This window comes from Haplochromis burtoni, unplaced genomic scaffold (genome assembly GCF_018398535.1).
Source record: "Haplochromis burtoni strain Fernald_Lab_line unplaced genomic scaffold, NCSU_Asbu1 Contig_70, whole genome shotgun sequence".
Taxonomy (NCBI): domain Eukaryota; kingdom Metazoa; phylum Chordata; class Actinopteri; order Cichliformes; family Cichlidae; genus Haplochromis; species Haplochromis burtoni.
In genome coordinates, this window is record NW_024582431.1 from 2026047 (window position 1) to 2052710 (window position 26664).

Genomic DNA, 26664 nt, shown 5'->3' on the forward strand with positions numbered 1-26664 from the left:
ATTTCCACCCACCCAACAAGGAGACACACTCATAAACAGCAGGCAGACTGAGTGAGACTCAGAAAGACACAGAATCTCAGGGCAGCACCAGTTCAAACAGCGAGGCAGACAGAAACAGTGTTTCATTGAGAGAAGTTGTTTTATTAAAGAGCAGGAAAGGTCACACACTCAAACAGACACACACACTAATAAACACAGCGTACCACACAGACAGACAAGCGAGGACCGGCTAAACCCAAGAAACACAACCATTAGTCTTTTAGGACTCAGTGTCTCTCCCCCCGTCACACATACATACACCCACCGGTGCTGTTGCAGAGAGTCTGTGCTACCCATTGTGAGGAGCAGTGCTGATCGAGCCCAACAAGTGGAGCAACGGGGAGGAAGGAGCCAACGAGTGGATGGATGCCTTTTGCAGACTCAGTGGCCTGGACCCTCTGTGGGTGAGTTTATGATGTGTTCACTGACCCTGGAATCACATCGTATTACTGAGTGTGTGGCTTTTTCAGCCAAGGTCACTTTTAAACAGCATTCATTTAAAAAATGAGGTATGTCTTTATAATTCCTGTTTATTCCTGCAAAGATGTCTGTTAATTTCAGCTCGTAGTTGTCTATGAATTGCTAAATATGAAATCAAAGATATTTTTGTTATTTTGGCAGATTATATTATGAGTATTAGCATTTGTTTACAGAAGTGTTGGTGTATAAACACACTGGTATAATTCTTGGTGAAACTCTCCTAAACTTGTTTTAATCTTATTACTTAAATGATCAGTGCCATTAGCATTAGCCAGATTAGCATTTTGTCCTTGGATACCTGTTGTTTATTGGGATTAGAAGGATTACTGGCACTAATTAATAAATCAAATGAGTAATACTAATTTTGCGTGTTTAGGGAGAAAACCCCCATACACTGACCTTCTCAGTATTCGCAGCCAGTATTACTAATTCTAATCTAAAGCTTCTCTGAACGCCAGCCTTTACCTTTGATGAATACCACAGTTGTGTGTTTATTGTCATCCTGCGGCATAATTCATAACAACGAGATGCTGATTGGATGAAATGCACCACAGTGAGTCTGCTGCTCTAATTGGAAAAGGTTTTTAGTCTTGCATGTTTGCAAGACTCCACACTCTAAATCCCGGCTCTAAAATAAAAGGAACGGCTGTGATCCAACTGGAATGCCAGGATTATTAAATGCACTCATTCCCAACTTGACTTTTTCAACCCTCGTCCTTCCTCTTTCACTCGGTTTCTGGTTCTCGTTACTTCTTGTTCTCTGTTTCTGCTCCTGCAAAACCTCAAAACAACTGCCATCAAACACTGTTGGGAAAGTGAAAGCGTGTTACTGTATTTTGTGCAGCCCTCGCTGCCATGAAACTTCAAAACACAGATGTGCTGTTCTTACGGGATGTTTTAACAGATGTTTCTGTCTTCTGCTGGCCACAAATATCTATTGCTATTAACTACACTGACCTTTTTACATGTTTTGGAAATGACATCATTGCTGACTCACTGGTCACAGTCTTGGGGCAGCAATGCAGATTTATATGGATCTAAAACTGAAATTGTAAAGTCCAGCTCCGCAATCTGTTCCAGCAACACCTGACCTGAAAGGTTTTAGGACAAATTTGAAAGGGGCCAATTTAGGAGCTAGGATTGTGTTTAGCGTCTTTCTTTTTAGATCAACCTAATCTATAATTTGAACAACAGGCCAAAGTGAGACAGACAGGGGAGTGATCAACGCTCCCTTAAATTACAGTCTCTATAGTTTATACACGTCACATACTCACAATAGGTAATCCTCTAACAGTTCCTCAAAACTCAAGGGGATTGCAACACGCTGAATTGGTTTCTGAAATAAAGGGGATGTAAAAAGCAACAATGAGCAGATTCAGAGGACAGTAAGTGTCTCTGTTCTCCACTCTCAAATCACTTTGTCAGGTAAAAATAGACACTATTGGCATCTACCGGACACCATTTCAGCCAAGGGTCAGAAACAAGCAAAAAGCACAAGAAAGAGCGCAGAGAGGCTTTGACGGGTTGGATGTCATCATAAAAGTGCTCATCTGCCTGCCACTGACCACAGAACTCAGACAGGTCTGTGAAAGTAGCCACCCACTCGCTCCTTCTCAAGCAGTTTTTCACTTAAATGGATTTTGATATGCCAAACCTCACAGAAGCTGCTGTTATACCATAGGTGCAAAATCATGCACTCGTTGCATAACCTTAACCAGATATGTAGTGAAGCTGTATGTGAGAATCAGACTTTTAAGGCGAGGCAGCCAAAGAAGTGTATCATCATAATTGCTAGCAACTGAAACAAGAGCCTGACAGTCAGATCATGATTCAGACCCATGTGGCAGTAAACAGTATTGACTGATGGTAAATTTGAATTAATCACAGTTACCAGAAACGACAGCGTCAGTCTGCCCAATATCTCACCTGCTGGGCTTCACTCAAAAGCCTGTGTGTGGACAGACGGTTGTTACATAATAATCTCGCAGCTGCCACCAATTTTGGCCACTTTACCTTATCCCAGTTGGAATTCTACCAGCAGAGCCAGACGTATGTGCCATGCTAGAAGCTTTAAAACCACTTCCTGTGGTGACTCCCCAGGGCAGTGTTGTTAGCACAGCCAGACACCCTGCCCCTCATTAGGGCAGCGAGGTGATAAACAAGGGAAGCTTGACAACAACAAGCTATTTAGCCCCAAGTATCTTTTTTTAACGATAGACAGACTATCTTGGTTGCGCTACTGTTACGTAATCGCAACATTTTGGCAGCATTTGCTCAACACACCTCGTCTGCACAAACTTTTATAGTTTATGGGCTTCATTATTACTGTAGTTCTTGACCTCATCGTTTGATTTGTTGACAGTTATATTGTCCTACTCAAATTTGGAAACAAGCCAGAGACGTGGTGAGGGGAAAAAAAATAAAACATTCAAATACTGACTCAGCTTTTTTGGCAAAGGAGGCCTTTTCCAGCTCGCACTCTCTCAGGACTGAGCACAGATACGTTTTCTGTTGACCTGCTGTGGTTTCGCTCTCAGTGGATTGATGGATGAAACGTAGGACCTGCACCAAGTCGGGATTTTTGCCACTTTGTCCCGCCTGCTTAGTCTGTCAGATGATGAATATAATCGCACAGTTTGACCTCGGTTTCTGGCTTTTAAGTATATTCTTTCAATCTGAACTTTTGAACTTCTTGTTTTCTCTCTGATGCAGGACTGGAACCGTACATGGTACACAGCCAACCCAGACCTAACCCAGTGTTTCCAGAACACAGTGCTGGTGTGGGTCCCCTGTATCTATCTGTGGTTGCTGGCCCCTTTCTACTGTCTTCATCTCTACTGCCATGACCGCGGACACATTCAAATGTCCTGTCTCTGCTCTGCCAAGATGGTGAGACATCATTTTAAATGCTGGCCAGTCTTCAGTTTATTGTTTAAGTTTTTCCCATGACAGAAAAGAAAAAAAGTCGAAACATTTGCTAAGTTTGTGTTGGTTTTTTTTGTTTTGTTTATTTTTGTTTTTAGCTTCTCGACTCATTCTCCTCATACTCTCTGCTCTGTTCAGGTGTTGGGTTTCCTGCTGGCTTCATTTGGCTTTGTGGAGTTCTTCTACATCCTGTTGGAGAGGAGCCAGGATATCCAACACCACATGGTCTTTCTGCTCAGCCCTATTATTCGCAGCATGACTGTGGTAAATACTGTGGTTCTTTTTTCTCACACATGTACACATCTATCCAAATCAAACTCCAGTTGTTTTAATTTAATGTTTTATTGACCTGGAAAAGGTTACGCACACTTTAGAACTTGCATGACATTTGGAACATCAAGGATAGGAGCAAGGCGCGTTTATCAATTCCTTATTTAGCCAAAGCACTGCACTGTGTTCTTAGTGTTTGTACTAAGGGGGGAAACTACATGTCGTCAGAATGGGAGTGATAACATTAAGGCACAGTGTTGAAAACAAATCCTTTAAGAATAAAAAAGCAAGAACTACAACGCAAGTTTTTAAACACAGTTATTAAACACAGACAACAACTTTAATATTACTGCAAAGCAATCATCTAATTGTGCATCAGGTGTCCATAATTTCTATATATAGATGCACCGTTGATTTGTAGATCTGACATTTGTTCTTCATTCAGAGTAGCTTTAGCTAACAGAGATGTTTGGGAAATATTTCAACTTGTGTCCTGCTGGCTCACATGTCACTGTGCAAATATACAGTATGCTAGTCAAACACTGAGGTGCAAAGATGCAGAACTATAGCTAGATTTATGGTGTAGCAGGCAATGCAAATATCACAGTAACCTGCTTGTATTTGACAATCGCTCATCGGACTGCAAAGCACTTATATAATGACATTACTTACTGTTTCATGTGGAGTCAATGTAACTGCATATGTATGTGCAAAGTTCCAATGCAATGAAAGTGTGACTGTTAGGTACTTTGGCAGTGGCCAAATAAACCAAATATAATGAATCAGATATTTTGCAGCCTGGATCCCTCTTTTACAAAATATATACAACTGACACTGAAAGAAATGGGAATTGCTTCATGTTTCCATCTGTGATTTAGGCTTTTTAATACAAACTCCTCTCAGCTGAGCTCATGAGACACCAGAGGAAGTCCATTCCCTCTGACTTCCCCTTTCCCAGTTTGGACCCTTCCTCTTTAATTTTCTTGCTTCTGTGAGTCTACATGCGTTGTTTTTTACATTATGGATATAAAATCTGCAAGAATATGACTGAATATAATGTGTCAGAGTATATACCTTGGAAACAGTATACACTACATAATGAAAAAACACTGCATAAACCATAATATTTCTTATAGGTGATGATCTAGTGTATACTGTTTCCAAGGTATGTACTGTTTGTATCTGACACATCATCATGCATCATGATGATTGGTCAATTGTGTATTAGAATTCAAATGAGCTGCTTAGTGGCGAAGAACATTGACAATGGCATGGCTTCAATCCCAATTAAGTCCATATGACTGTCTTCCAACTATGTGGTCTGTCTTTAAAACAAAAACACACAAATCCAGCAAATACAAAGGTGATGACACACAATTGTAGTCTGTGTTAACCCTAATTACACAGGAAGATTCGGTCTTTATATAGCCTACAGGTGTACTGTTGGATTGGAAGTTTAGATGCCAGATGCTTCTCTGAGCACAATTCTTCTGACCACAACTGTACAGTTCAGTGGGTTCAACTGCAACGCCTTAGCAAAGAAGAAGAAAAGATAAAAGACAAAATAGCCCTCCGGATACCCTAGCAACAAGAATCCTCGGTTGGGTATAAACCAAACCCAAAATCCAAAAAAACCCCAAAACAAAAAGCTCTGACTCAAATGTTTAGATCTGAATCAGTGCAAGACATATGCAGATGTACGTAGTCTGGAAGAGATCTTTAATCTTTACAAATGTTGTTTGTATCTTCCCTCAAAACATCTCGAAGCAAACCATACTGGCCTCTACGACCCAGATCACAGTGGTGTCTAGGGTGAGCGCTAGAAGGTTATTTATAGAAAATAAGGCCCAGCGTGCAATCAGAGAAATGTTTTAGCCTTTGTTGATAGAAAAGTCCCTGAATGTTTCTGAGAACATCGATCCCACTCATTTTCAGTACATCTTAAATGATACTTAACTTGGATGAGAAGGCAAAGGAGAAGAGGAGTACAGCTCAGCATGGGTGGCATGGCAAGTTTAAAATGCTGTTTATCCTGAGCAAGAGTGATAGAAAGTACAATGCTATGCAAGGGTGCAGAGCCCAGATGGGAAGGGTCCTGTGAGCTTATAAAGTTGTCGTATACGACCCACACAGTCGTATAAGTTTACGTACAAAGCTCTCTCTCTCTCTCTCTGTAGCCTCATACAGGTTCTGCTCAGTCTCACTCTCCAAGTCAGACAGCTTTACCCACCTGTGGTCTTTTCAGACTCTTGAGTAAATACCAGCACGTGTTTGTGTTAAAAATACACTGAGACTTCTCTTGTATCAAAAGGATACATCTCAAAAAAGGTCCCTTTTTTGGAATATCTAATTTCTCACACCGGGGAGGAGGGTGGGGGGCAGACAACAAACTCCTAAATCACATTAAGAACATGTCTCCAATCTTTTAATCTATGTGCCAGACTTATCTTTATTAAAGGATATAATTTTCTAGATGTTGATTCTAGCCACATACCACCAACCAGTCCCTGGGTGCGGGAACGGAACACTGTGCTCTTGTTGCTCTGACCAGTTTGTTTTGTTGCCCTTCAACTCAAGTTAGTGTATGGGAACGCTTTCGCCCAAGTCAGTCAGCCCACGAATGAATCGTGGTCAGTACGGATGTAAAGTACACACATGACACCGGCTATAATCAGTAATGCCATGACGTAAAGCTCCTATTCCATCCCCAGCACTGCACACTTCCCATGTAATTATAAGGTCGGGGTTTGATTCAGGCCTAGTGATGAAGTTAGTTCCACCCACTGACTCCTACAAACAGATGGGCTTATGGTTTGCAGCAATATGGTGGCAAGACAGAGCGGAAAGCTAGGAATAAGATCGACCTTCCTCTCGTACGCTGACCTAAGGCCAGTTTGGTGTTAAGGTTTGGACTGGGGCTGATGTGATCTTATGTGTTTAGGAGCAAAAACATTTTAAAAAAAGAAGGTTTTTCCCATGGGCTTGGTACAGCACACTAACATAGAGTGTGCCTAATAGATATGGTGTTAAGTAGTCCCATAGTCTTACTTAACTCCTCCAGCAGTCAATAAGATGAACTGACTAATGGGTCAAATTAACCTATGAAATACATTCATTTATATTGATTCATCCCCAGTGTTAATCAACTAATTATCGCTAAACTGTAGCATTTTAGCATCTTTTAGCTAACTATTTTATCTTTATGATCACAAGCAATATCTAGTTTAACATAGTTAAGAATATTGTTCCCATATGCAGCAGAGGAAAATACTTCTAAAACTGTATTAAATAACAGTTGAAGTTATTGACTTTTGCATTTGTTCAGTCTTTATATCATTCTGGGCTGTCCCACAAATCCATTTTTACCATTCACTGGCACTTTAATCTATTGTTATGTAACTGGAAGATTAACTGTGGCATAAAAATGTCCTCTTTTTCTCAAACTTCATTTGACGATAATCTTAAATCTCCAGTAGTTGCTACACAGGTAGTATTAAAGCATTTCGTGTTTAGTTGGCTAAGACCACAAAATTGAGTTAAGAGAGGGCTGGACTGGCACTGCTCAGGCGCGTGCAACCACAAGCATTAATAGGCTCAAAATCTTTTGCTAACAGCGCTGCTATGCTATGTATATAAAGCAGTGAATGAATAAATCAGGCCAGTGTTGCTGATTTTATGTTAAAAAACAAAAACAAATATGCATTTAAAGCAGAATAAAATTCCATTGAAAACTATTAAAGAAGCTACTCAGTTAACTAAAGTATTGCTAATTAGAATAGCTTCGGTCCTAAAGCACACAAGATTCTTTGACATTTGTGTGTTTTGGGTTGGCATGTTGTTCACATCCCCTCTTTACTGTATCTATGGCTTTCCCTCCAACTTCCCAAACACATTCAAGTCAGGTAGACCAGAGACTCTAAATTCCCCATATGTGTGACTGTAAGTGCGTGTCTATTTATATTCTCTCTCCCTGATGGGCTGGTGAGCATCAAATGTGTTGGGGAAAATGAATGAACAAATCAAATCAAATCAAATCAAATGTTTCATCATCACTGCAGCAAGAATATTGTTTATATTAGCACAAAGATATTCACTGGGTTTACACAAAGTGCTTCAGGTTGTTGATGCAAAAAGAAAAAAGTTATATAACTGACAGACCAGCAGTTTATAGCAGGACAGCACTGCGGCTCGTCCCGGGGTAACCAATGTGGGTGCTCATTATGAAACCTAAATCCGCTTTCTCCCCACTTGGTGATGAGCTGGCACGGTGAAGTGACGTCTCACTTGGCCAACCACTCGGTGAGGGACCAATTACAGAGGTTCACAAGCCGATGCGTGCCTCCTCTGAGCACAGACAGATAGCCAGCATGTCTAAACCAAATTAGTCTTTTTTTGCTTGTTTGTTTGTTTGTTTTTTGGAGAAAACAGGAAAGTATATAGGACAGTGTGGCATGCGGCGTATATGTGTCATTTTTATAAAGAGAAAAGAGCCAAGTCATATTCGTGTCTGCAGCCAGGGAATTCCCAGAATCAGAGCTATTTTTGGAGGTTTTTATAAAACCATTGACCGCAATACATTAGATCACATGAAATCTGTGCTCTGTGGAAAACACTCGCACTGACAGTTGCAGCTAATAGAAGAGAATGAGGTTCTGTGGTTCCACGAGTGGCATCCGGTGACACACGCAGCCATTAAAAGATCGTCTGTCAGCATCCTCGGGTCATGCATTTGTTTTAGTAAGCAAGATAGCATTTGTTAATATTAACCAGAAAAAAAACAGCTTGTTGGCAGTTTTATTCCCCTGCATCAAGTGAAGGTTTTTCCATGAATTAAATGTTGTGTAAAATGTTAACCGTAGTTAACTTCAACGTTTGTCAGCATTTTTTGCAATTTATTTTGTTGCTATATTAAGTTTGCACTGCATTTGTTAGTGGATTGTGAAGTTATTGTACTGATTTCTAAGCTAGTTTGGCTCATTGTTGGTTAGGTGAGAAACGATGAGCATAAAAATATCACTTTCTTTGGATTTCTGCAGAATATCAGAATATTCAAATAACCTGAAGTCTTCATATAGACATAAATCCAGAGGCATTTAGAGTCAAAGGAAAGCCTTTTGGAAGATCTCTGTTTTTAAATTTATAATGCAATCTATAGACGCAATGCCAATTAGAAAGCAGTTGACATGACTGTACACAGACTATGAAATCTGAGTTTCCCAGAGACTGAAAAACATTGTTGTGCTCTACAAAAGTTGATTCCTCCTGGTCCTTTTGTCCGTGAAATCATTTCCGGCAGTATCAACGTGGCATCACAGACTGGAGTTTGGCTCTCTTCTCTATGGTGCTCTCAGGGACAGAGTTGTTTCCTGTCCTGTGTTGCAAGAACCACACATGTTAACTGTTAAATTAAAGTCTTTCTGTCTCTCTTTCTAGATCCTGGCCATGTGCATCATCCAGTTGGAAAGAATAAGAGGCTGTCGTTCCTCTATATTCCTCTTCCTGTTCTGGGTCTTGGCAGTTGTTTGTGCTCTGGTGCCTCTAAGAGCAAAGATCCAGCTAGCCATGGATGAGGTATGTTCTTAGCCTATTAATGAATATAAAAATAAATGTACCCTTTAATATAAACGATATCATCTTGCATCCAAAAAGACTGAAATCAAAAATAGGCTCATGCCAAAGTGAATTTGTTAGCATGCCCAGTCTGAACTTAGTGAACCTGCCATGTCTAAACACCGTGAAGAGGTATCTAATCAGCTGTGCTCCTACCCATAGTCTAGACGCGAGACTCCAGCAGCACAGCTTGAGCTGTACCCTGTGTCAGAAAAGAATTTCTATCTCTATCTCCCAATTTTAACCAAGGTAGCCCAAAGTTAACACAATGTGTTGGAGGATGACACTGCCAATTCTGGTCAAGCCTGTGTGTGTTTAGGGTTTCCTTTTCTTCCTGTGTCTCCCGTCGAACACAGCAATCATTGTTGTATGGGGGTAGGTTTGTATTTTTGTTCACGCAGCCGTGGGGCAGTCGCATTTGCATTTCCATAAAAACACACACACATCCATATTTCTGTTTTATCGTTTCTCAGTGTGACATTCCCATACTGTTTGGGGGAGAGTAATGATGGGCCTAGGATAAATGCTGGTGAGACATGGCAGCCCAGGGTCAGACCAGAGGAACGTCAGCGCTGTGTTTATGGACCTACACTGCTGTAACCACGGCCAGATGGAAATCTATGCATTCACACATAATGTAAAGCCATATATGATTTACACGCAGATGTTTTCATTTCACACATGCAGACACATGAACGGTGCACACATGTAACCACTCATAAATTCTTACTATATCCTCCATACCATATTTCTAGTTTATGATGAACCGTATCTACGTATTAAATTTGGTTAATCACTTTAGGCTTTTTACCACATCCTCTCCTCCAAAAACTGTTGTTGCTGCCAGCTAGAAGGTATTATACGTCAAGACTGGCATTTAAAGTTTCAGATTTGCAGGCAACTCCCCTAAAACTCATAAAACAAAGGAAGTTATAATTCCTGGTAGACTAATTGGCTTAGTCTACCACAAAGACAGTAAACTGATTACAAAAATTTAATGTAATGTGTCAGCTACTGAGACAGATTTTGTTTTTATGCTAAATAGTGGAGCTAGGTATCAAGCATACAGCCACAAGCGATATCACTCCTCTCAACCAACTTGGGAAGGAAACTGAATGTGCTTTTTCCTAGAATGTACAAATATGAATTTAATATTCATACAGTTGCAACAGAAGTAGTGAGGAATTTCCAGGATCCCATCGGTAAATAAAAATTGGACTAGATCTCAGAAGTAAAACCAAAGAAAGGAAAGATTTAGGCAATGAATAGTGACGTTATAGATCTGTTTAACAAACAAAATATTTTTAGTGTTTTTTTGACTGGTATATTTCAATGTCTGTAATTTTCATTAATTAAAAATGCCATTTTGTTCCCAGTTATCCTGGCCAGTATTTGTTTTCTGAGGGTTTTACTATAGCGGTCATCACTAACATCAGTACTGTTGCATGACAAAATACAAACAGTAAGACGTTTTCTTTTGCTGTGATGAGCTATAAAAGAAGCGGAGGCTGCACAGCTCAGCAGTTTTATTCCGTGTGGACTGTATATAGCGCTGAGATGTATTCTAAATGTTTACGAAGAATGTGTCCATTTCAAATTGCAGCGTTGACAGCTCAAGTTGACGGAGTTCATGTTTGCGGACCCTTGGTCATTCTTAGCTGCTTGACCTACATTTTTCCCACCCACTCTCCGACCATCCTGACCCTGCTTTTCACAGTGTGGCCGGATCCGTTTGGCTTCTTCGTATCGCCTTTCTGGGCACGGCACCACACTTTTCACAGAAAATCATTTTACTGTTTACCATGGCTCCAACTCTTATGCATAGCCATACTGCTGCACATACACAGCACACAGCCTGTGGCAGTGGCTCTGTCCCAGTTGTAAACAAAGCCTGTGCCAGAGCCCAAAGTTTCTGTATGTCAAGAATAACATGCGAGTCCTACAATTCACAAAAGTCTCTGAGTGGTTAATATTGCAGCTGCTCCCTTGATTGAAAGTAAGGGTGCTGGTTTGTGAAACCACAATTTCCCTGTTTACAGATACGGGCTCTTAGCGTGACTGCGAGACAAATTTAACTGTTGTTTCATTTATAAAAAGCACACCATTAAAGACTCTGGGTTTTCACCCTGATTTGGCTTAAAGGTCCAAAATACTCTTTATTGTGTCTGTGATCCCGGTGCAGAAACCATCCTCCGCTATACGGCTTGCGCTCAAAGGAAAAGCTATATAAAAGCTATATAATGAATTTTGTGCTGTTGTGAAACTGCACACAAAGCCACAGTGGTGACAAATGATCCGTTGTACCACAGTCAGGATGTTGTGTGATTTGTTAAGTAATGTTGAAAGAGATGAAACAACCAAAAGACATTTTGATCCAAATGAAAACCCTCGTCATGTCGGCCGCAAAGCCAATTAATTGTGTCCCTAGTTTAAACTAAATGTCTAAATTGCAAAACTTGCTTGAAACCAGTAAACTCAAAGAACTTTAACTGCAGCATTCTGACATTATCAGCTGCCTTTTCATTGCTTTTCCTATTTATTTATTCCACAGGGCATTGCCTCTGATATTGTACGATACCTCGCCTTCTTCTCCTACTTCACAATCCAGTTGGCCCAGCTATTCCTGTGCTGTTTTGCTGACCAGCCTCCAGAGGGAAAAACCATCTCAGAAAAGGTAGGCAGAGGAGAATGTAAACCGCTTCCGTCAAGAACATCCTCTATGATTACCTAGGAACGAAAAATGCCGGAGTGGCTGTCCTGTGGTTTTCCGCTTTTGTTGTGAAGACACTTTTCACTTTTGGAGGAAATGATGTGATTCACATCCTCCTTCCTTTCACTCTCACATGTCCACTTTGGCTTCCTGTGAGAGGAGTGTGAATGACTGTGTGTGTGTGCCTGTGTGTCTGCATACCTTCAGTACTGCTCACTCACTTTGTGAGATAACATCGAGACCACTGCTAAGAGTGTGTGACCACACAACAGAAAAGCAATTACTTAATACAGATCTCACTACCCCATCAAACATGAGCTTGGTCAAACGTTGTTGAGCTCAGAATAATACGCTGATTAGGGGCAACTCACAGGTGAATGAAAATGAGCCTCTAACTTATCAAACAGACATATGATGTAATATTTCCGCAGTGGTAAACAATTGAAATAGCTGGAAAAGTCCCCTAAGAAATTGCTGGCAAGTAGCAAGGAGGTTGAGGGTGCAGAAGCCACAGTCTGGCGTGGTGGACACACCCATTTTCCTCCACCTCCTCCGCTGCTCTGCCCCACGCTCTGGTTAGAGTTACTCACAGGAAGAGAGGAAGAGGGGAGACAGAGAGTAAGAGCACTGGTATTGATGAGAGCAAACACCCCAGTGAGGGGGTGGCAGGGTGGAGGAGATGCCAAAAAGTTTGCGTGACGGGACAAACTCTGTTTTTCTGCGTGTGTATCCACTTGTTATTGTTTGTGATGACACATTTCCACTCTGTCTGCAGCAGACCTCAAAACGTCATATTCACCCTGCGCTAACACTGAGCACTATTTGTGCTGTTCTGTGGGAGTTCATGGCCTTTGGTCGTCAGACTGGACCACCTGAGTGTGCAGTGTTGTTTGCGCACATTAGCATTCTTAAACACAGCCCGCACAAGTGCACCATTCAACCATCAACCGACGGACTCTGTTAGGATGTGTATTTCTCAAAAACCCTCAAGCGGTGAGAGATTTACTGCGAAAACAACAGTGAGTCTGGTCTTTAATCTGTTGCAGAATCCCTGTCCTGTGAAAGATGCTTCTTTCCTGTCAAAGATCCTCTTCTGGTGGTTCACTGGGTAAGATGGTTCTTTAAAACCCTTTCATTTTTAGGCATCAGCTGACTCACTGCAACAACAGTTTGTGCTTGTTTACAATAATATGTTTATTCTGTTTGAATCACTTCCCGTGTTTCTTCCTCAGACTTGTCGTAAAAGGATATCGCAACCCACTGGAAGCAGGGGATCTGTGGACCCTAAGGGAGGAAGACAGATCACAAAAGATCATCTCAGATCTGGAACAGGACTGGACAGCTGAATGTGCCAAACTTCAAAAGTGAGAATTATTTAAATTTGATCAATTTTATTTGGTACTTTGGGTATTTACAGTAGTACTGCAATGCACTTTGCATATGCATCTGTATACCTCTCTAGTATGGCTGGGATTACGCTCCTTTAAGACACGTACACAAACATCTGCAGACACCACAAACACATAATTGTTCTCATTATACTACTTTCTAGTCCACTTGGAGTCTGCTCGGGGGAAGCATGTGCAGTTGGTGGACAAGTCTGTGGGGTCACCGCAAATTGGAGGGTACAATAACAGCCGTGCTGAGCCTCACATGCAGCTGCTGCTGCTGAAACTTACATCATTCGTACCCTAGTGGACTCTGTGTACTAGTGGATGAAAAATCTATAACAAAATCTGTTACAGTACTGGAACCAATAACATTATTTTTGTGTCAACCTGATAAACAGTCATCTTTCAAGTCCTCAAACTGCCATTCTGACTTTCTGTTGAAAATTCTTATTTAAATCCTAACCTTAGGTAACCACGTCTTTACTGGGATCATCAGCTTTATTTGTTAGATTTTAGAAGGCATCTGCTTTTACATAGTTCTCCACATCAGAAGCATGTAAAATGTCAGCATATTCCTTTAAAGAACCACATGTTCAGCTGTTTAATGTTTGATATGTGTCAGGCAGCAGTTGGTGCATGAATCTGCAGCACAAAAGACAGGACACGACATGTGCAGGAAATGCACGTGTCTTGCTATTTTGACATAGGCCTGTGATCCCCTGTACTCCTCTCCTTATTGTCATAGCTAAAAATCAGTTCCATTTTATTGCAATGTGGTCAAACTTCAACAAGGGGCTGGTCAAATTAATGACCCGAGCAGAGCAGAGCTGTAACTGTGGTAAATTAAAACTTGGGATGTCTCATCACCACAGGCATTTAGGGCTAAAAATAGGCCCAAAGAGAGTCATTTGAGGACAATACAATACCATAATGTCAAGACTAGAGACTCTGTGCCATTTCCAAGGCTTGTTAACACAATCCAGTGCTTTGAAAGCAGTTGTTAAGTCTAATAATTATTTCAGCAAATAATGCTTTTCTAAGCTGCCAACAAATTCAGCGGTGGCACGAAAAACAAGTGCTTTTTTAGAGTTTTACATTGGAGACTTAAAAGACAGCAGCATGTTGGTGCATCTCTAACATAGATGTCTGTAACTGTGACAATGTCTTTGCTCTTTTAGGCAGGAGAAAGCCTTAGCATCAGGTGTGGCGCTGGGAAGCCGACTGCCAGAGCAGGCTCAGCTCCTCAGGAAGTTGCAAAAGGAGCAAAGCTCTGGCTTCTTCCTCCTCAGAACACTGGCACGCAAATTCGGCCCGTACTTCCTGACTGGTACTCTGTGTATCATATTCCACGATGCCTTCATGTTCGCCATCCCTCAGGTGCTAAGGTAAGAGTGCACCAGAACCTCAAATTCTGCTTTTATGAAAGACATGTGGCTTTAAGTAGATGTAGTATGAGTTGCCAATATTTGCAAATATTAAGTGTATCTCAGCCAGTACCATGAGGCCCATGAGTATTTTTTTCCATTGCTGAAAATCCCCTAGATAGCAGTTCTCTCATTTATATAATCCACAAATGTTGTGACGATTTAGCATAAAGATAGAAATGAAGTAGTCTAGTCTGATAGAAAGAGGTTTACTTAGTGCAAGAAACTGTGCCATTATATTTGGAATGAGATACTGTTGTTGAGTTCCCAAATATAGCTTTTTCACTGCTCAGTGTCCCACAAACCAAATGGCATTGAGTGTACTGTATTAAGGAAAGCTCCAGCCAGACCTTTCCAAACCTCAGCTCTGACTGAAATTACCTGGATGCACTGCAGACCAGGCTAGGGTAAAATAAAGTTTTATTGTTTTACTGCTGGGAAAATTCAAGAAACAGCAGACAAAAATACAACCGTCTAAAATATCTCTTTAAATATAGAGATAGACAGATAAATAGCGTTAAGGGATTTGGTGATTTATGACAACTGCCAAACAACAACAGAAGCTGGCAGCAGTGAAAACAGGTCATGGCCGACCCGCCACCCGCCTCACCATCCCACCAGTCAGACTGGAATGTTGTTGTTGATGCAAAGCACAGAAGCAGTGGAAGTGTTAATTACGGTCATAGAGCTGTGAGCAAGAAAAGTAGACGAGACCACAGCCCTCTTTGCTCCAGTAAGGAGGACATGAAGAGAGAGAGAAGAGGCTCTAAATGGCAGAAATGCAGTTGGACCACAATAAGGGAGCCGCTGGCCAAGTGTGAGGGCAGCCTGGCCACAAGCTGAGCTCTGTTGTGCAACCTAGGCTACTTTGTGATGGCCAGTTAGCCAGCAGCCACAGCAGCGCTCAAGGACATTGGCAAAAGCACACGAAAAGAGTCAGATAATACCAGATTGAATCTGTAAAAAGAGTAAAAAACCTGTCTGTGCCTGTTTTGCTTTGCATCACTCGCAACTTTCCAGGAAAGATATAGAAACAGAGCCTCAATACAGAGGTTGAAGACAAAATTGAACATGTGCAACCATCTGAAACATTGCGATTAAGTATCTCTTTGTCCTCCTCCGTAGTCTTCTGCTGGATTTCATGAGAGATGAAGATGCACCACTGTGGAAGGGCTATTTCTACGCCACGCTAATGTTCCTCCTCTCTTGCCTTCAGTCCCTCTTCAACCATCAGTACATGTATACTTGCTTCACAGTGGGAATGAGGGTGAAGACAGCTGTCATGGGCTTGGTTTACAGGAAGGTGAGTCACTCTATATCTACGGACATGAAGCCACTAACCGACACAGACACACAACATAAATTATGTCTCAAGTGGCACAAACAAAAACCTTATCTTCTTCCAGATTGGAGTATGTGATTAGCAGTTTTACCTAAGATGAATGATTTTGTGAAATCTTTACGAGGATATTAAATTACACTGTAAACAACTCTGTCTCTTTTGTTGGCAATCCAGTCTTTGGTGATAAACAGCTCTGCCAGAAGGACTTGCACTGTGGGCGAGATTGTGAATCTGGTTTCAGCAGACACTCAGAAGCTCATGGACTTTGTGGTGTACTTTAATGCTGTGTGGCTGGCTCCGATTGAGATTGCGCTTTGTCTCTTCTTCCTCTGGCAGGTATGTTGAAATGCAGTGTTTTTACAAAGCATCCAATTCATGCACAAATGAGGCCTAACAGAGTAAGAGAAAAAAAAAAAAACCTTGAAACAATCATATCCTTTCTCCTTTTTTCAGCAACTTGGCCCGTCAGCTCTGGCAGGAATTGCCACTGTCATTCTCATTTTTCCACTCAACGGATTCATTGCAAAGAAAAGAAGCAAGCTGCAGGTAAAAGCTGTTACAGGAATCCTTCACACTTTCGTTCCAGTAGCCCAGACATCTGGCACGTCAGGTCAGGGATACCACAGCTGGTTTAGATAGTGACTGAAGAGCTGTGTGGGTGTTTGGCCTGGATGGTGCATTCTCCCTTGTCCTTTTGATGTCTGGTCCATATAACATGCTTGAAAAACAATGACAGGAAAGGGTGGGCAGTAGAAAGGCATAATTTTTCATTTCTTTGGAAAAACAACAGAGGCTTCTGTAAATTTGGATGCCAGTTTAATCGAACTTAGTCTTGAATGCAGTGACCACATTCCTGGCTCTTTGTTGTTTCCTTGTTATAAAATTCACTAAAATGTAACAAGCAATAAATTCTTACTGAATTAAACAAGTTCTGTGATGTTCAAGAAAACTACTACAGCTGTAATAAGGGGAGTCAAACCCATGTTCACAAATGCATGAATCCTGTGGTCTGTTAATTGTCTATCCACTGTGCCTCAGTTCCAGCTTTGCATGCGGTCTTTTTCAAACAATACTGAGTAAAAACCCCTGTGTCTGGTCAACAGGAGATTCAAATGAAGTTCATGGATGGCCGTATCAGACTGATGAATGAGATCTTGAATGGGATAAAAATCTTGAAGTTTTATGCCTGGGAGAAGGCCTTCCTGGAGCAGGTTTTGGGCTACAGAGAAAAGGAGCTCAAGGCTCTGAAGAAGTCTCAAATTCTCTACTCCATCTCCATCGCATCCTTTAACTCCTCTTCTTTCTTGGTGAGAACAATCATTTGATAGACATTCCAATACAGAGGCTAACTCCACGATACTAACAAGCAGTCCTGCATGTCTAAAGTCTGAATAAGCCCACTGTGCTAAAGAGCTATATAGTCTGCAGTCTTGATAGTGAGGCGGTCTTGAATAAATAGACATGTAGACAAAAAAAAATCTTGTACTTTCTCAAGTACAGTAGCAATATATTAGATTTGATAGGAATTCACTTCATGACCGTCCCATGATAGCACCAAATGCTAACTATAGGCTAGGAGTGTAGCTTAAACAGTAGAGAAATGTATATGCGTGTATAACAAGCAGTCAGCTGTGACTGAAGGTGATTGCTCTCAGGGGGCTAATGCTACAATGTCTCTGCTGCAGCTCATTTAATGCTTAAAATCTAAATAACAGATGCCGTGAAGAACTTAGTGGTGCTGTGAATTTCCTCATCTTTACAGAAAGGAATCAGTCAAAGCCAGTAGTATCTATTGTCTCAGCCTTTTCTATCGAAAAAATACAAGAAGAATAAAGCGTACCTCATGAAATTACATTTAGGCCACAGCTCCACAGGTCCCCATTCGTTCACGGCTCTTGCACCATACCTTTAAATAGTAGCATTCTACTAGTAACTAGTATTTTCTCAGTCATGCTAACGTGTTGGCAACCACCAGGTATAACCATTATACCATCTTACCATGCCAGAAACACAAAGTAAGCTGAGACAATACAATAATTACAAGTGTTAAATCAATAAGGTTGTGTTAGATCATCAAATCATTAAGATTTATCCTCTGGAGATGTCTGAAGAGAATTTCATCTTATTCTATCAAACACCTTGCTGGAGACGCAAAAAATAAAATTATACATAAGTGGCCTTATTTTAAAGATTCAAGTCTACAGAACAATAAGACTCGGCTAGACTTAGGGTTACATGCCACAGACAGGGCGGGGAAGTCAGAAAGTAGTATCAGACATTTAAAGCACTGCTGCTGATTTTCGTCTCGGCGTGGGTTAAAGTATATTGACAATTTAGACCTGTGCAATCCTTGTTCTTAAAACTGTCTGTGCCTAAAGAGCATGCAGGGTTCTGCCCATAAAAGTAACATTTAGTGCCTTTTTTCCCCCCCAAGATTGCTTTCGCCATGTTTGGAGTCTATGTGATGCTTGATGACAAGAACGTCCTGGATGCACAGAAGGTCTTTGTCTCCATGGCGCTAATCAATATCCTGAAGACTCCACTCAGTCAGCTTCCATTTGCAATAAGCACAACCCTGCAGGTAGGTTGCATTTCTTCTCCATCCCCGATTGAGGAGATTATTTTCACAGTCCACAGTTTAACAGCACATATCGACCATTTCATTTCTGACTGTTTCAGGCTGTAGTCTCACTGAAACGTCTGGGGAAGTACCTGTGCTCAGAAGAACTGAAAATGGAGAATGTCTCAAAGGCACCACTGAGCTCTGGTAAGAACCCCACCCATATATACACTATTACACTGAATGAATACACTTCTATACTTTTCAGTTTCACAAATATCCACAGTTTGGTTCCCCATACTGCCTGAAATCACAGGCTGTCATAATCAATATAAGCATCCCACAAGATGTAGTTGTTTATAACTGTGGACTACCACAACCTTGTATGGATCATGTGCACTGTCACTTCCTGGGTCCCCAGGCTGACTGGTAGACAGGGTAATTATAGGATGTTCCCTTCAGCGGTTGAACGTAAATCACAGCATGAATTCAGACATATGATTCAGAAAGAAATAAAAAAATATACTGCACTCCTCTGTCTGTAAACTGTCAACACTTCCTAAGACAGCTTGTGAAAAAGCAGCGGCTCTGTAATTTGTATGATTAAGAAAATTCACTTGTAATTACGCCCCGGCTGCACCCTGCCGAGTAACTTCAAGGAGAAGCTTTGTTTTGAAAGTTTGTTTATCACTAAGGATGAAAGAATACATCTGTTTTCCAGTGCTCGCTGCAGGTTTTGTTCTTTTAAGTCAATCTTTTCTTTATTGTTTAGACGGAGAAGATGTGGTCATAGAAAACGGCACTTTCAGTTGGTCTGCAGAGGGTCCTCCATGTCTTAAACGGTATGTCTTAAGTATGTGTTTATATGTTTTGGAAAAAGAAGATTGAAAAAAGAAATCAACAACAGAATAAAAGATTTGAGGCTTACAGGAAAATTCACTTCTTTGTTGACAGGATCAGTGTCAGTGTACCTCGAGGCTCCCTTGTTGCTGTGGTAGGACATGTAGGCAGTGGAAAGTCCTCGTTGTTGTCCGCTATGCTTGGGGAAACGGAGAAAAGAAGTGGCCAAGTTACTGTGAAGGTACTAAGCTTGCGTTCCATAACAAGGTCTATTCATAGTTTGTGGGCAACTTGTAATAAATATTGATATTCTCGCTTTTGACTGTCTCTTCACAGGGTTCTGTGGCGTATGTTCCCCAGCAAGCCTGGATTCAGAATGCCACAGTCCAAGACAACATCATATTTGGCCGGGAAAAGCTGAAAACATGGTACCACCGTGTGCTCGAGGCCTGTGCCCTGCTCCCTGACCTGGACATCCTACCTGCTGGAGATGCTACAGAGATTGGAGAGAAGGTATTGAATACTTTGTTTAAAAAAAATGCTGCTTCATGCATATGTTGAGTCTCAGATATTTTAAACGTTTTTTCTCCATGCAGGGACTTAACCTCTCAGGCGGGCAGAAGCAGAGGGTCAGTTTGGCCAGAGCTGTCTACAGAAAGGCTGATGTATACTTGCTGGATGATCCGCTGTCTGCCGTTGATGCACATGTGGGTCAACACATCTTCGACAAAGTCATTGGACCAAAAGGAGTCCTTAGAGACAAGGTAATGCCATATAACGCCTGCAAAGTGCAGTTTATCCAGTTCAACGCAACCACAAAGACAATTGCGCCAGTTACAAGTTCTGTGCTATTGTTATCATAATATGGAAACAACCACTTTGCTGACACCTTTGTTTTCAAGAAAGCCTCAATTTAGTGTTGGATTGTGCTTACATGTCATTTTTCTGACTTGTGTGGCTTGCTATACAGACCCGCATCCTGGTGACCCATGGGATGAGCTTCCTGCCGCAGGCCGACCTCATCCTCGTCCTCGTAGATGGAGAAATCACAGAGAGTGGCTCTTACCAGGAGCTCCTCAGCCACCACGGCGCATTTGCAGACTTCATCCACACCTTTGCAAGCACAGAGAGAAAAGAGAGTGCCATACAACGAGGTGAAGAGACATTTCAGACATTAGTTTTGCTGTTTTACATTAAGACAATCTCTTAAATTCCCAGTAATAACTCAACACTATGCACACTTTTCATGTAGCCGGTTCCAGGAGGTCTAATGCTCGCCTCAGTATGGTCGACTTCATGCCATTCTCCAGAGATCTCTCACAGGAGCAGCTCATTGGGTACATTGACAAATGCATCACTCCTCATTCTCATATTTGGAATATAAACCATACTTTTTTATGAAACTGACCTCTGACCTCTCCTTAGGGGTGACACCACTAATACAAACCTGCAGAATATGGAGCCTGTTTCTGAAACAGACCAGGAACAAGTACCAGAGGACTTGGGAAAGCTCACTGAAGTTGACAAGGCACGCACTGGAAGAGTAAGTCTGAAAAAGGCCTAAAATTAGGTGTCAGTGCCACTCCCTACCATGCTCTGCAGTTTCCCTCAACTCTGCTTAGCTTGCCAGTATATTTCAAATCATTGTTGTTATTTTAGATTGTGCAAGTCTAATGTTTTGGTAGACAGTCACTCCCCTTATGTTATTTTTGGCTAAAACAAGAAGCCATCTTCAATGAAAAGCAATTTTACATGACCTGCCCAGCACCAAACGGCAAACAGATACACAGCAGTAAAGTTAAACACATGGTCATGGCAGACACATTGTTCTGGTTGTGTCTGCAAAAATAGTTATTGCTGGTTTAATAATTATGAATAAAATTGTTTTATTATCTCTGATCTGGACTTGGATAAATGGAGGGAATGGATGTGAAGATAGTTCTCTTATTCCTGCTGCTTTTTATCTGTTTGTAACAGGTGAGGTTGGATATGTACAAGAAGTACTTCAAGACAATCGGTTTGGCCATCATCATTCCCATCGTCTTCCTGTACGCCTTCCAGCAGGGCGCTTCGTTGGCTTACAACTACTGGCTCAGCAAGTGGGCTGATGATCCTGTTGTTAACGGCACCCAAATTGATACAGACCTGAAACTGACTGTCTTTGGGGCCCTTGGGTTTGTGCAGGGTGAGTTAGTGGGTTTAATTCAAATGATGCTTCAAATGATTCAAACAATTTAACTTCGTTTGGACATAACAAACACTCATTCTCCCTTCCCTTCAGGTGTTGCTATCTTTGGTACGACTGTTGCCATCTCTATCTGCGGGATCATCGCCTCTCGCCACTTGCACATGGACCTCCTGAACAACGTGTTGCACTCTCCAATGTCTTTTTTTGAGTCCACGCCAAGTGGCAACCTCCTGAACCGCTTTGCTAAGGAGATTGACGCTATTGACTGTATGGTCCCTGAAGGCTTGAAGATGATGCTAAGCTACGTCTTCAAGCTCATGGAAGTCTGCATCATCGTGTTGATGGCTACACCCTTTGCAGCCGTGATCATCCTGCCTCTCGCTTTCCTCTATGCCTTTGTCCAGGTATATTTTCTCCCCAAAATATAAACTCTCCACTCTGATCTTTAGTTTCTTATTTGAGATGATGCTGTTGAATGTTGCTTAGCAAGAGCTGGGTTCCATTACTGTATGTTATTGGAAAGTTCTGGGCTCCAAAACCAAACCTGCTGATTTTGCCATCCACTTGAATTTTGTTCCCCACCTGCTGACATGGACTTTGAATGCATTCACTCTGAGTTATGGGAAAGCCCTGAGTGTTCCCACTTGTTTCATTCATTAAAGATGGTGTTTTACTTTTCCACTGTGGCCAACAGAGCTTCTACGTTGCCACATCCTGTCAGCTGCGCAGGCTGGAAGCTGTGAGCCGCTCGCCCATCTATACCCATTTCAATGAGACGGTGCAAGGCGCCAGCGTCATCCGAGCCTTCGGAGAGCAGTCCAGGTTCATTCTGCAGGCTAATGAGAGGGTTGACTTCAATCAGACCTCCTACTTCCCTCGATTTGTGGCCACCCGGTGAGAGGATATGCAATTATTATAAAGTGCCTTAGCCTTTATTCATATTCCATTTGCTCACTTAGCAGTTGATGAGGGTTGGATAAGGTTTATAACATTAAGAATTGTGGTTGATTTATGAGATAACAATGTTATTAATGATATTAATGATAACATTGATATCTACAGGTGGCTGGCAGTCAATCTGGAGTTTGTTGGTAATGGTGTGGTCTTAGCTGCTGCCATTCTGTCTGTGATGGGGAAAAGCACCTTGAGCCCAGGCATTGTTGGTCTGGCTGTGTCACATTCTCTCCAGGTAATACAGTCTACCCACAGTCACATTGTTATACTGTTATCCAAGTAGCCACCTTATTACCACCAGAAACACAGTATATATTCTTTGATCACACAGCTACAGAATGAGGCATTTGGGAGTTAAACTAGAAAAAGTGAAAATTGTATTGTTTTTATTTCTATCTGGAAATGCATCGCATTTCAGGAGAAGTAAAAGCCTTTTCACTAAATATTGCAGGTGACTGGAATCCTGAGTTGGATTGTGCGATCTTGGACTGATGTGGAAAACAACATTGTTTCCGTTGAGAGAGTGAACGAGTACGCTGACACTCCTAAAGAGGTCATTATTCCCACCGCACACACACGTACACCAATCACTGCTTAGGACAATAAACTGTACTAGAGGAGGGCTTTTGTTTCTCTACTTATCCTTCCTTATTGGCTCATACAGGCCAGTTGGAGTATAGAGAGCAGCTCACTACCCCAGGCCTGGCCCCAGAACGGTACTATAGAGTTCCAGGACTACGGACTGCAGTACCGTAAAGGCCTTGAGTTGGCTCTGAAAGGAATTACTTTGCATATTCATGAGCGAGAGAAGGTAATTCATTTTGTGTGATATTAAAAGTGTTCATCGCCTTGATTTAAACTGCATAATTATCTAAAGCATCATTCCTAAAACCTAATTTTTTTCAGGTCGGAATTGTGGGTAGAACTGGAGCAGGAAAATCCTCACTTGCCCTGGGAATCTTTAGGATCTTAGAGGCAGCAAAGGGAAAGATCTTTATCGATGGAGTCGACATTGCTGACATTGGCCTCCATGACCTCAGATCGCGCATTACTATCATTCCTCAGGTACAATAACTCTTATTGAGATCTGGCTTTCATCACATTAAAAAAATGATTAGTGATTATATTACTAATTTAGACATTTCGGTGATGAATAAAATCTCTGTCCTCTCTCACAGGATCCTGTGCTGTTCTCAGGCTCCCTCCGGATGAACCTTGACCCTTTTGATACCTACACAGATGAGGAAGTGTGGAGTTCACTGGAACTTGCTCACCTCAAAAACTTTGTATCTAATCTGCCTGACAAACTTAGCCATGAATGCACAGAGGGAGGAGAAAACCTCAGGTACACATAAGCTCACCAATATGACACGCAGTAGCGTACAGTAGCGTCTACTCCAGCACCATGTTTAGTATGATATTCTAATCTTCCCTTCTCTTCCTTTGTATACGTAGTCTGGGTCAGCGTCAGCTCGTATGCTTAGCCAGAGCCTTGTTGCGGAAAACCAAAATCTTGGTTTTGGATGAGGCAACAGCTGCTGTGGATCTGGAGACCGACACGCTCATCCAGTCAACAATCCGCACACAGTTTGAGGACTGCACTGTGCTGACCATTGCTCACCGCCTTAATACCATCATGGACTACACCAGGTATATTAATGTTCATTGTCTATTTAGTGAATCGACAAAAAAGTAATGGTGACAATTTTAAGAATTCATTAAGTGACTGAGGCTAGGTAAAGATCCCACATTAGCTGATCCCAGCTTCTGGAATATTGCTGCTTTTATCCATTTCTTGTCACAGTCCAAAAGTCTGTGAAAAGAGAGGACTCTGGACACTAACATGTAAAGGGAATTTGTTATTAGAAGAAAAAAAAAACTGTTTTTATTTACCATTTTAAAGACAGTAAATTGTGGGAATGGTTCTAAAGAAATATATTCTTTCTTGTAGCCCTATAAACAAACTTGTTAATATTAACTTTTGCCTAAACCAGTATTATCTATGCAGTTTGTGGAGTCAAAGAGTCAAATCCAGGTGTAACATGGTCACTAGTGACATGCATTGTTTTTGCATTATTTAACTGCACTAACTTAATCAATGAATTGTTAACTTATATTCTGTCATTTGTAGATACGAATTAACATACAGGGGAAAGATCTGTTTGTAAAAACTGCTTTAAAAATGGATCTGACTCTTGCTGCCTGTGGATCTGAATGAGAAACAGCTAGATTATTTGTTGGACTATGCAAAAGTGTTTGAGGTCAGACTCTCTATGTGATGCAGGCAAGTTATATGCTAGTAGAGTGTTATGCTATATCCAGATACAGCAAAGGAAATGATGACATGTGAGATGACATGGAGACTGTTTTGTACCAATACGAATACAGATGTGCTTTGCAATATTTGCTTGTACTGCACAGCTTTATTACACACCTATATGTTGCATATAAACAATATACTTTCTTTCTTGCTGCTTCGCAGAGTTATCGTCATGGACAGAGGCCACATTTCTGAGATGGACTCTCCAGCCAACCTCATCTCACAGAGGGGGCAGTTCTATCGAATGTGTCGGGAAGCCGGACTGGTCTAGGTCTCCGTTGGGCTTTGGCCATAGAACTGATGACCTGGTGTACAGATGTGGCACCTTATGCTTATGGCTCTCCAACACACATTAATCTGGGCCATTCCAAGCTTTGTGGCAGCTCCAAAGACCTCTCCGTGAGGGCATTGTCGATGAATCTCAAAAGCATTTGTTGGTTTTTAACAGACAGACACACTGTCCCAAGTCAGGAAAAGACATTGTTAACCTCAGAGGATGAAAACTATACAGGAATGCTATACTGGATATTTGAGTCTCACTACAAATGTTGTATTTCGATTAATGGAGTCAGTTTATTCCATAAAAAGGATTAAGCCAAAGGCTGGAATGAAAGGGTAACACAAATCTTAAGGATTTTCATTCTCTTTAAGAATGGAAGCTATATTATTTTTGTAGTTTTATAAGTGTGTATTTTTTTATGTTTTCTCAGGCTTAAATATGGATGTTTACTCACTCTTTTTTTTAGCCTTGTATAGAAAGAAGAGGCAATTTTATAATTTTAAAATGATAGAAGTCTTATTTTGTCTTCTTGTCTCAGAAAGTGGGTCAGGAAATTCTCTGACACACTAACCTTCAAAAGGTTCACTTTGGCAAAGGATGGGCAAATGAGGTTTGTACTGCATTCAAAATCTGAGCTTGGGGCAGCCAATTTGGAGTTTTTATATGTCAGGGAAAATGAGGAAAACATTGAAGTGAGCCAACACATTAGCAATCGTCCAACTATGTTGTGGCCATTGTTTATTTCTGTCAAAGTAAACACATAAAACTGTCAATAGAGTCCTTTCTGGTCAGATTTAACCTGACACCGGTAGTGAAAACCACCATGAATGAAGAGAATGCCTCATGAAAACAATGGTGATAAATCTCTGTGTGATTGTCTCTCAGCGTCTACCACACAGACCAGGCCATACACACACGGAGAAGATAAAAATCAGTGTTTGTTTGTTTTATTTTTTATGGTGCTGACATGTTGATTTTACTCTCTATTCAAAGAATGAACCCTATGAACTTTTCAAGGAGAAGAAGCATTTACTGTTTTGTCTTACTGGTTTAGACAATATATTCTAAGAGAAACCCAAGTTTTTATTTATAGCATTTGACAAAATGTATTAAGTGTCCTTAAAATTATGAGGATTATGTTATATTTATACTTTTTATAACAAGCTTGATCATTTTCACTGACCTTTTACTGTTAATGGCTTTTGTTCCATACATCATGCTGGAAAATAAAATTTATTTGACTCAATGGTTATGTCTGGCTTTGCATTCGTAAGTATATAATGGTAGGTGCTTTCACAACCAAGTGAACGCAGATTGAAGAAGTGCTACAG

At 41.2% G+C, this 26664-nt stretch overlaps 1 protein-coding gene across 1 annotated transcript; it reads left to right on the forward strand.

Moving 5' to 3' along the window:
• Positions 1–26664, forward strand: abcc6a (ATP-binding cassette, sub-family C (CFTR/MRP), member 6a). The gene is made up of 31 exons (XM_005924949.3): positions 1–443; positions 3232–3408; positions 3583–3708; positions 9148–9285; positions 11876–11998; positions 13081–13142; positions 13267–13398; positions 14604–14810; positions 15975–16152; positions 16366–16527; positions 16645–16737; positions 17295–17498; positions 18626–18772; positions 18871–18958; positions 19524–19593; positions 19706–19832; positions 19928–20104; positions 20188–20355; positions 20562–20745; positions 20844–20928; positions 21017–21134; positions 21569–21776; positions 21873–22183; positions 22474–22673; positions 22842–22968; positions 23185–23286; positions 23398–23544; positions 23640–23798; positions 23912–24078; positions 24189–24383; positions 25216–26664. The coding sequence occupies exons 1-31, from the start codon at positions 402–404 to the stop codon at positions 25322–25324; spliced, it is 4533 nt and encodes a 1510-aa protein (XP_005925011.1). The 5' UTR covers positions 1–401; the 3' UTR covers positions 25325–26664.